The following is an 11692-nucleotide window of genomic DNA, read 5'->3' on the forward strand; positions in this document are numbered from 1 at the left end:
TACATAGGGGGGTTGAAAAACCCATAGTCAATGTAGTAAGTACATAACAAAGTGAAATTTGAAACCTGAAAATGTGAAAAGCATAAACAAACGCGCTCCAGAAAAGCGTGAACATAACTGGGTCAATGAAAGACTTGATAACACACACACACACATAGACCACAATGCAGAAGACAAAATTCAATCCTAGCAACAGTGTAATAAGAATAACTAAGCGGTGAGTAAGCACTTCAGCTTCCTAACAAATGCGTCGTAATTTTTTTCGGAAACGATTTCTGCAGGTAGCTTATTCCAATGGTAAATGGCAAGGAACAATGGCGAATTGTGCATAAGTTTGGTGTGAGCGATCATGGGTTGCACTTTAAAGCAGTGGTCTAATCGGGGGAAAATGCGATGTGCTGGTTTGATATGAGATTCTGTGAAGGGCGAAGGACTGTGATAAAGCCTGTGAATGTGACTTATCAGGGTGACAAGTTTTTGCTTTTCAAGTGCGCTTAAATTTAGAGATGATTTAATATCGGCGATGCTGGAGTAGTGAGCGTATTTCCTTGTGATAAACCTAGCTGCCTTATTTTGAAGTGATTCCAGTTTCTCGGCAAGATATGCTTGATACGGGTTCCAGATGATACCGGCATATTCTAGCTGCGATCTTACTAAAGTTGTGTATGCCAAGAGTTTGGTGTCCTGATTTGCAAAGTAGAAATGACGCCTAATGAAACCGAGTGTTTTGGATGCTTTAGTGGTTATGTAATCAATATGTTTGTACCATGTCAAGTCCGAAGAAATGTGAACACCTAGGTATTTGACTGCAGGAACTTTTTCGATGGCCACGTTACCAATAGAATAAAAGATGGGCTCAGTGACTCTAGCTGTCGTAAATGTTACAAGGTTTGTTTTTACAAGACTTCGTCAATGGTTTGCGGCAGAAACGAAGAAAAGCACCAACTCTACAGGGAAACATACGATCTACATACTTCTGGCGAGAGGCACATTGCTAAAAGCTCACGATTCATACCCCTACCCTAGAACATCAAGCTGTCCATATTCAACATGGGCTGAATTCTGAGCCCAAGCTTTGTGCATATTAACAAGGTCTAACATGTGCCGCTGCTTCGACTATCATCTTAAAGCATAGGCATCACCACAAGTGGCCCACCCCTTAAGCACTGTGCATTATTGAGGAGTCAATGCGTTCGGCACGGCTTCAAATCTTAGTTCTGGCTGCAGCGCATGATCTTTGTCTATTTATCATTGAACTAGTCAAATAATAACGTCAACCCCTAAGAAGCAGTAGCTGGCTTTTCATATGATCAAGCACTGTCTTTCCGTCCTCCCAACCATGCTTACATTACCGACTTTTCATCTTCCTTAGCTGCCCAGGTCAAGTTTTCGCATCGTAGAGCCTCTATGATGAAGTGCACGGACGTACGTGTAGCGTGAAAACTCTCGCTTCCTGCTCCTCATCTTTTTTTGTTTTGTTCTTTTCTTTCAGCCCTTTAGGGAAGATCATGTGGCGCCGGGCGACCTTTACTGTGTGACTTCGGCGGATTGATTCGGCGCTGCGTGATCGTGGACCGGAATCTTCTGGCTCGATGGGTCGCGGCCCGGGAGCATCTTTTCTCCATATACGCGTCCAGCTCCGAAAGGCTGCCCTTTCTTTTTTGTTGACCGTCGCGCTCTTTCCGGTCACCGCGGGCCCATGTTTGCTGGCTTCGGGGAAGACGGATGGGGATTCATGAGACGCGTTTGGGGATAAACGGGATAAACGGGAATGGCCGATACCACTGCGCATCATCTATTACTGTGTCGTCGGCCGATAATTGCATCGTCAATATCAACAGGATGGTCTCTTCGCCTTTCTTTCAGTGTTTTTTTTTTCAGGTTCGCGATTTTTCTTCAGCTTGCATTTGCCTCCAAAATTATATTTTCTTTTCAAGCATTTACAGCCCTCGCAGTTCCATAGGGTTCACAGTTATACAGCATATCCATGGCCCGTGATTCGATTATACCTGTGGAGTCATGAGGCATGCTTTGATGTCGAATGGAAAATGAATAAAGAAATTGCCGAGAGGGAAGAAAAAAAACGTTATTGTTTCATCCTGGCACAGAAAGCACCGGATTAGTTAGATTCGGGCCAGGTTTTCTGTGTGAACGTTGTATTCAATCTTTTTTTCAGGAAATATTAATGAACAAATATTACTTCCTGATTCATAATGTGCGGCATTCCTACTATCTGATGTGCAACATAACAAGCCATAAATCCCGTTTAGCAAGCAGACAGCAAGGGTAGACGTGAAGCTGCTACAAACTAGACAGGGGTTGAAAGCATCTAGTTCTATTTTATCTCATGTTCATTACCACCCGCCGCGGTGGCTCAGTGGTTACGGCGCTCGGCTGCTGGCCCGAGGGACGCGGGTGCGATTCCGGCCGCGGCGGCCAAATTTCGATGGAGGCGAAATTTTAGAGGTCCGTGTACTGTACGATGTCAGTGCACATCAAAGAACCCCAGGTGGTCGAAATTTCCGGAGCCCTTCGCTACGGCGTTCCTCACAGCCTTCGTCGCAAGCCAAACATGTTCATTACCATCATCATCGCATCGCGCTCCTTAAAAACCGAGTATTTATCATATCGCCCAGTAGGCATGGCAGGTTTCCCAGTAGCAATATTGCTTTTTCTAACGCTATTGGCCAATGGCACAATTCCCTGAACACTGTTCATAAATGCGAAGGCTGTAGGTTTGGTTTCAGGCTGTGCTATCTATGCGTAGTACTTGATGGTTGATTGGCTGAAAAAGATTGTTAGGACAGTTAACTAGGAGACAGTGCACAAATCTGCGAGGGCCTGTCCAAAACTTGCTTGGGACTGCTAATAAAAATTCTACGCCTGAAAGCGACAGAAACTAGAAACGTGAAATATAATGACACGCCTCCAAAGGGACGTCTCTATCAGTGAATCGTTGTGGTTCGTTTACCGCGAAGTACCCTGGCACACCAGGTACACTTGCATTGGGTGACAGATTGGGCCGGTAAAATGACACTGCGCCGCAGACTGCGATCAGCCGCTCTCGCTTGCAAGCGAGAGGCACCACTGCCCTTTTTTAGGCTTGCGCTGTTAGACGTTCCTGAATATCTGAGAGCCGCTAATCGAGTTATAAAGCTGCACCGAACCCTGAAAAATGTATTATGTCATCTGTTTCGAATGATCCTTTTTGCGAGTTGAAACCTGTTTTACATAGCAACAAACAGACCGGTCCGGAATTCAACTTATTTCGCATATCTGGCTTTTTTCCAAATCAATAACTCTTAGATTTTTCCTTTCAAGCAATAAAGTTCCAAGTCAATGCTGAAGGCTTTCTGACGCCCCACTGTGCTGTCTCACAGAAGCCGAAATCCGATAAAAGAGTCCGTATTTTACTTTGTACAAAGACCGAGAAGGAAGCCATTAATCATGCTGCCTCAGGATTCGAAGAACACGGCTGACAACATCGTCGAGGAAAAGCTCCCCATGTCAATGTATACCTTGTCGATATCGACCTAGAGAGGCGACGGCGCTCTATTGAACGAAGACTGGCGCCTTCTGGGCCCACTTATCACACAACGCTGGCTCCGAGACGGCGGGATAACGGAAACTATAAGGGGACTCGTCGATACCAGAGCAGCTTCAGCGAATCACTTTAAGGAACACTGTCTAATGGGCTGCAATGGGTGCGCGCACCGATTTGCTGAACCCAAAAGCAAGATTACGCCGAGAACAGAGCAAAAATCTTGTATTATCGGATGGAGTCCCACTATTCTCGTATATTATAAGCACTCTACTCTCTGCTTTCAGTGAGTTCAATTGTGGCAGCGTTGGTATATGCATGGCGTATTGGAATATGGATGCTAGGAGTTTTCGCATGAAGGATATAGAACACTATGCCATAGACGAATACAGTAGAGGTGTCGTAAAAATTTCGTTGTTTTAGCCCAAAATTGGTAAGCTTTTAAGTGCACCCTGTATTTCCTTTATAGTGAGAACAAACGCCGCATCATTACTCCTCTTGCTTACGTCAGTAGCGTCAGCTATAGAGCCAAGGTTCTATGCCTCAGCATGGTAGTAGTAGTAGTAGTAGTAGTGGTCGTGGCCATACGGCGTCTGCGATCACGTGAAGACTAAGTTCCCATCTATGGTGCTTCCGTCAGCGAGTTAACCCCGTCGTTATCAGGTTGGGTTTGTGGTCGCAACAAGACGGCACCAAACAGCTTGAAACTCCGCTCAAGATATCTTCCTGAAATTATTACATAGTGTCCTGCGCGCCTGCGCAATACCAGCGCAGCAGCTAGGATAAAGCTGCCAGCTTTAGCGGGCACCTTTATAAAGCCTCTACAAGGAGCGGGAACTTTTTGCTGATCGTTGTCATGGATAAAGAAACTGCAAAATGACCCTAAGATGTCTGGTTCCTCTTTCGCATAAAGGAAATTTGCAGCCAACGCTACTTTTCTTTCCCTTGTACTGTTCCGTTTTTAGCTATAACTGATTATGCGATGAACAGAAAACGCCCCCATTCTTCTTGATGGCTGGTGTATGCCATGTCCCGGATTTTTTTTTTTTTTTGCCTTTCCTTATGGACGGACGATCACGCACCCATTCGCTTCAAACTACTGCGTACATCGATCTAGTTCGAGTAGTTGTGGTCGTCCGGCCTGCTTTGCGTTCGATCTGCGTTGTGTCCTTGTCAACTTAAGCTCTAATCCTTAAACGTATAGTCATATAAGGAAAAACAGAGGCATCGAGCCAGCAATCGCGGTTCTGTCTTGTGCACGGACTCACGTCTCCTTTGGCACTATTCTTGCGCGCCGCTGTTTGGTTCCTTATTAACTCGGCTATTAAGGCATATTCTGAGTTTTCCTTAAAGAATGTCCTAGAATTGGTTCATGCCCTAATGCATTTTCTTTCTTTTCAGATGTTTTTCATTTCGAAATCTTTCAACACTGCCTAGATAACTGTCATGCTCCCCTTGCTGCATTTTTGCAATTTATAACAAGGTAAAAATTGCAAACACTTGTTGCAACTTTATTCCCACGATTGAAAAATAGGTTGCGCAGAAAAGTACATACACAAGTGAGGGCAAAACGGGACCGCGCACAAGTCCCCATTACTGGTCTTTATTATTATTATTATTATTATTATTACGAAATATTAGGAGGCGCCTAATGCAAAGCTGAAATTCCCTGAGGTCGATCCAGGTATTAGCCGAGTTTAAAGTCTCTGCAAAAAGGAGTGGAACTGAAATAATGCGCTTCCGCCGCCACCACCATTAAAAAACCGCGGTTGTTAACATCCCGCCTAGATGAGCCACACGGAAATGTGTCTCTACTTGTGAAGTGGTCCGTAAATCGAAGGAGCAGTAATCGGGCAATTGCCTCGACGAGTGCTCTTGCAGCTCGAGGTGGCAGGAGTTGCATTTCACACGCACAAATTTCTGAAAAAGATGTACGCATTAGCGCCGCGACCGTAGCTAAGAATGGTAGGACCTACACCACCTTTCAATGGCGTGATTGGTGCTGCGGCGCTTATATGCACGCGTGTATCCGGGAAGTGGTCATTACAGGACGGCCCCGTGCTATTTACGACGCGGCACGAATGAGCTACGAGGCTGACGTTAATCGCATGGTCGTTCGCCTGAAGCCGAGCGGTGGTAACTAGTCTTGAATTATAGCGAGCCCTGTCAGTGCCTTTCGCTTCTCACACCCTGGATTTAACGGTCGCTCAAGTTGTTTTGGGGGGAATTCCCGCCTTAATGGCGGCAGGCACGCACCTCTGCCGCAAAACGGTGCTTCAGTGTTGGTCCTAACGTCGGCAACGCTGTTTAGAAAGAACATTGTACAAAGGAAGAATCTTTTTATAACTGTTCAACTGTTTAATTCCTGTTCCCAAGAGTAGGTTAGCCTGGTGGCATTCTACGTCGTTAACATACATGCCCTTCCAAATTTCATGTACCTCTCTATGGTGCTGGAAATAGGATAGGATAGTATAGGATAACTTTATTTAGCTCTAGCGCAGGTGCTTTTATGCGGTCAGATGAGTCCATCCGCAACGGTCGGTTACCCGATTTCAGGGCTCCGCTGGATGCTGCCGTCAGCTGAGCTCGCCGTATCAAACCGATCTGGTTATCGCGGCAGTCGCTGGAGAGCAGACTCAGGAGGAAAACCGCGCAAAAAACGTGGACAAAAGAGAGACAAACACGACAGGACCAGCGCCAACTTGCAACTGAATTTTATTTCGCGCCAAACCCGCCTTTATGTAAGCCAACACGCCTTAACATCCTTGTAATCACGCACACGCAGTAGAATAGATCTCTGAAAGATATCTAACACATGAAGTACGATAGCAACCACGTAACATACTATCATGGCTATCCGAAAAAAACCAACGAAAGTATAGCAAACAGCTCTACAACGCTAAACGGTCATGACCAAGCAACTCTTGAACCCCGAAAACGATACAAACGCATGAGTGATACGAGATGACCAACAAGAAACGTGGAAAAAAGGTGAAGAATGAAGCGTTAAGGCCAAAGTAGCGCTGTGTGTGTCTTGACTCCTTCTTGGTCTGTGTGTGTTTGCGCTGTTGAACCATCACTATGAATCTACACCAACTAGCCCAATCTGCAGTTCTTCTACACCAAAGTTGTGTCAAAGGTAAAAGAAAGAAAAAAAGCGAAAAAAAGGTGAAATTGATGATTAGTACAAAGCCTTAAAAACTGGAAACGAACAACCAGCAGTCATATGAATGATAACCGATGACCAACCAGAAACATGAAAAAGGATGAACGAGAGCAGACCCTCCCATTGCTCCGCACTTGGGTATGGCATAACTGGGAGGACGTCGACTTTTTGACATGCCCATGTTATGTGATACAGTGTAGGTTTTTCATCGCACCACGGAAAATTGTGTGCGTAAAGTGTGGGGTGAAATTTTCTTAGTCTGTTTAGTAGTAGTAGTAAAAGATCTTTATTCGGCCATAATTTACAGGCCGAGCATGTCGACCGCCTGGGCGACATAGTATGCTTAGATTTGGAAATGAAATGAAATGAAATCTTTATTTGCCATCAAATACAGATGGGGGGGATTGTAGAATAAAAGCTGTCCTTGGACAGCTTGACGGGTCCACGGATGACCCCGTTTGAAGTTGTCTCCATGTGACAGCCTCGGCTTACACTTCTAGCGGTATTGACAAGGGTAGGAAAATGAGGGGCTGCTTACGGCATGATTGTGACGGAAGCAAGCAGTCACTAAAAAATAGTGACTGTTCGCTTCATTGATATGTATTTAGTCGTGATAGGCAACTCAAAGATGAGAATGATGAAGGATGGCATGTACTACAACCACACAGGCGCTGATACACACTGTGGCACGAAAGAACAAAAGAGGCGTCGCGCAGGAAAGAACACGAGAGATTACTTTGCTCTCAGGGTACCTTTAAAAAGCCAGTATGCTGATCACACCACTAAAGGTACCACAATTGAAGCCCTCCTCATGAAAAGTGCCAAAGCATGAGTGTAAGCGTGCCTTCTGTGAATGCGCGAAGAGCAAATTGTAGCTCTGGATGCCTCTTGAAAGATTTGTTTTGTTCATTTGTTTGTGTGTAAAGGAAGAAATGTAGTGGATAAGGTTATACATCTCTGATAAGTACTATACGTTCTGTGGTTTTGGTTTTATGGGGTTTAACGTCCCAAAGCGACCCATGCTATGAGGGACACAGTAGTGACGGTCTCCGGAAATTTCGACCACCTGGGGTTCTTTAACGCGCACTGACATTGAACATAGTATTTCGCCTCAATCGAAATGCGACCGCCGCTGCCTGGACGAACCCGCCTCTCTCGGGTTAGAATCCGGGCATTATAACTGCTGATCCACCAGGGCGGCACGTTCTTGGAAGTTTAATAGTTATTAGTAATAATTGTTATCAATGTTGCTATTAGTACAGGCTTGGTTTCTTTCATGGGGATTCACTATCCCAAAGCTACTCACGCTATAAAGGCCGCTGTAGTGGAGGGCTGCGAAAATTTCGACCAGGTTCCCTTACGAGCACTGACATCACACAATACAAGGTGTGGCATTCCACCTCCATCGAAATAAATCCTCAGCGGCCGGGATAGAACCAGTGTCTTTCAGGTCAACAGCCGATCGCCATAACCACCGACCCATCAGGATGATGTTATGAATATTAGCACTTGTAATAGCAGTGTTAGTAATTTAATTATTATCAGTAGTAAAATCAGTAGTTTGTTATTAGTGGTACATGCATTAACTCTAATAAATTTTGTGCTATTGCCTATCTCATGTTCGTCTTGCCCCTCTCTTGGTTCTCGCCGGCTTTGCCAACTCGCCTGGATCTTAATCTTTTTCACACATATCCACTCGCATTATGTACGAATAAAAATTCAGAGTATCTCGCCGTCGAGGGTAGATGTAAGCACGAAATGCGCTGCAGGAAAGGCACACCATAATCTAGCACGGCTCATAGATACTGATAGCCGCACACGACTGTTGGAGAGCGTGCCTTATCTGCCGCTTTTCTTTTTTTTTAGCTTCTTCACGACTGAAAGCGCATCCGGCTCTATTTGCCCCTTTTTAGGTCTGGCGACCGGCGTGACTGGTGCTGCCATGCTGAAGACGAGGGGATGCCGTGAACACGTGCTACACAGAATGCAGGGACATTCGCGGCGGCTGGACGCCGCCCTCACCTCTTCCGCCAACCACCACGTCGAAGAATAACAAAGAGCTATATTTACTTGCCGTGCTAATAAATGGCGCCGGAGGACTTGTGTTCTATGATTCGCGTGCATGCCGTAATGACGGCAGATCAGAGGGCGCTGTCGCCGAGCTTATCAAGTGCCACCGGGACTGCGGTAGTGCCTCTCAGGCATCGACCACCACGGGACCACAAAGACGCTGTTGACGCATGCACTGTTCCGGCGACAACACAGCACGTAGCACCAGGAGCACTGAAAGCTTCGTCGAATTTCGTTTAGGTTCGCCTCCGTGTTCTCCTACGTTTTCCACACAGCAAAAAACGCATGAACAAATTATTTAAGCACTGTCGTTAGTTGCTCATATCTCTTTTGACGTTGTCAACCGGACGAGTTTTGCGGGATAAAAAAGGTGAAGCCGAAGAAGCGCAAGCTTCTTTACTTGCACTTCAGCTCGTGAATATGCTTCGCACTTTCATTTCTCACTTGTGCAGTATAACGAAATTCGGTGTCGGGAGTATTTGCATTGAACTTTCGGCGCAAAATATCATACATGTGCTGGAGTTCACAAGCAATTTAGTTCACACAACGGGTGAAGCGCCACTGCGCAGTCTGCAGTCATTTCACAGAGCAGAAGGCAACATCTTTGAGCTTTTGTAGCGAAAGCTACATAACCCGCAGTCTCGCCGTTTCGCTGTGGGCCTTCGGCGCCACTTGTGCGCATGCGCGAGGAGCTGAGTGACGTCACAGCCGCGCAGCTGGTGTGCCGCGCGCCGCGCCGCTCGCCTCCGACCGAAAGGAGCCGCCGAGTGACGTCACAGCTTCCGGCGCCCCGCGCCGACGCCGTTCGCCTCCGACCCAACGGCCGCGTGTTACTTTACGGATCACCGGGCCGTCTTTAAGGCAGTCAGTAAAGTTGAATAACACGTGCCGCTTTCACCTCATGTCTCGTCTTTAATGTCTTACACGTAACCATGACGATAAGGAAAAAACTACATGTGACCAGCTATATACCGTACCTATCGCTACGTATATCCTGACATAGCTGAGCTAGGCCCCTGCCAATTTTGTGCGTTTCACAGCCATCGTGGTTTGAAAGTTGGTGTGTATCATATGTGAGACACGTATTTGTCAAAATAAAACATGCGACATTACGCTAAAGGTGACCAGCATGCAAATGCAGCGCGAGCTGTGAAAGGCGGATGTTGGTGATGATACTACAAACCAAAAATAAACATGGAATTAAAAGGAGGGACAACTATGTCACAGCACAATTTTTTCCGATGCGATATTGTTAACTACAATGAAACAAGTTGCATGCAGGCCACAACGCTGTTCGGCAAAGGGGCCATGTAGTGCGGTCGTTTCATGTCCATCAAAAAGTTCCATAATATTTCTATCTGCGAGCAACTTCTTTATTTTCTTTAACCATGCACTCACCTTAATGACACCGTCACGTGATTTATTCGCATATGGTTATCAAATTATGATCAGTGGTGTTAGCACGGAGTTCTCAGATTTCAACCCTTCTCTCTTCAGTGTCCGCAGGGATCACGTTACGATATAGTTGTTAAATCGAAGAATCTCCACACAAGCAGAGTCCCCCATAAGGACAACCAGCCACATACCTTCTTTTTTCTTTGTCGCATCTAAAATGTTTTTTTTCCACAGCCCAGAAGCGCATCAATTTCCGGTTTTGCATGATCCCTTGACAAGCGCATCCGAGCAGAGGCGGAAGAGCGGACGCTCGATACGACGACGACATCGTGTTTCGGAAGTAAGGGAATCGGTTTTAGCCTTCTAAAACGGCAACTCATAAACGGAAGTGATCGCTGTTTTCTAAGATACTACTACTGCTACAGCTACCGCTGCATGTGATATGAGTGAGTAAACAGACCGGGAAGGTGTGTGCTACGGAAATCTGTCCTGTTGCTATAATTTTTAAGTGCTGCTGCGAGAATCAGGACCGCAAAAGGAATAAACGATAGTATGTGGCGTCGCCAGCGTTTGGAGGCGATAACCATATTGGCTGAGGAAGTGGAGAACACTTCCGACTGTCAAGAGTGCTGTCGAGTAATCGTATTCCTGGAAGTGTCAGAGGTCAGTAGAAAAAAAAGAAACAGTTGTCTCCTACGTTGTGCGTCCTGCCAACGCTGTCGCGAACATCCGGAGGCCAGAGAGTGGATGGGGGGTAGCGACTGCCTGCGCACACGCCTTCCTTCCTGGGCACAATGGTTCCGATAGGTGCCGGCTCACTTTCTTTCCCCCAGGCAGCCTGATAAAAGAGCATCTGAAGCTTTAGATGAACTGAAAACTGTTGCCGAAGATAAACACGCTGGTCACACAGGGTCCTGGTAGGATTATCAGAGCCAAGTTGTTTTACCTAGTTTTGAACTTTCGATATTTCTGAATTTCTTTTGCCTTGTGTGTTCCATCTCTGACTCCCGTTAAGTATGTTAAAAGCCTTCGATCTCCCATATTGATGTGCATTTTTTTTCTCGGGCTTATGAAGTGACCGAATTACACAAAGAGTAGCTCTTAGTGAGCAGTGGAAGTCGGGGAAAAAAGTGTTATAAGATAAGGCGTAGGAATTAAAACCTCATCGTGATTTTCATCGAACAATTTTTTTATTTATTTGAAGGCACTGCCGATTTCTTTGAAACATATTTTATTTTTATCTTCCATTAGGAAAAGCTACCGGAAAACTATTTTTTTATTTTTATCCATTTGTTCCTCTCAAAACATTCTGCACTGCATCTCAGGTAGTCGCAGGTCCAAGACAAGCGACATCAACGTGACTTACGAGCATTCACTGCTAGTGATGGCGCTGCACTAAGGGTTGTTTCATGTGTTTTTCTGTTTGATTAGGGTGAATCACGACCGCTCTTTCTCACAGCTGTTTCCTTTTTTTTTACATAAACAGACAAAAGGCACAATAACTGAGAATGGCAGACTGC

The 11692-nt window shown here is 45.7% G+C and overlaps 1 protein-coding gene across 1 annotated transcript; it reads right to left on the reverse strand.

Annotated features, from left to right (window-relative positions):
• Positions 1-210: 210 nt before the first annotated feature.
• Positions 211-7250, reverse strand: LOC149370942 (uncharacterized). The gene is made up of 2 exons (XM_089578878.1): positions 7246-7250; positions 211-904 (listed from the first exon to the last, which is right to left on the reverse strand). The coding sequence occupies exons 1-2, from the start codon at positions 7248-7250 to the stop codon at positions 211-213; spliced, it is 699 nt and encodes a 232-aa protein (XP_089435004.1).
• Positions 7251-11692: the final 4442 nt, after the last annotated feature.

The sequence above is a fragment of the Amblyomma mixtum genome, chromosome 1 (assembly GCF_055824585.1).
Source record: "Amblyomma mixtum isolate Tamu chromosome 1, ASM5582458v1, whole genome shotgun sequence".
In the NCBI taxonomy this organism is placed as follows: domain Eukaryota; kingdom Metazoa; phylum Arthropoda; class Arachnida; order Ixodida; family Ixodidae; genus Amblyomma; species Amblyomma mixtum.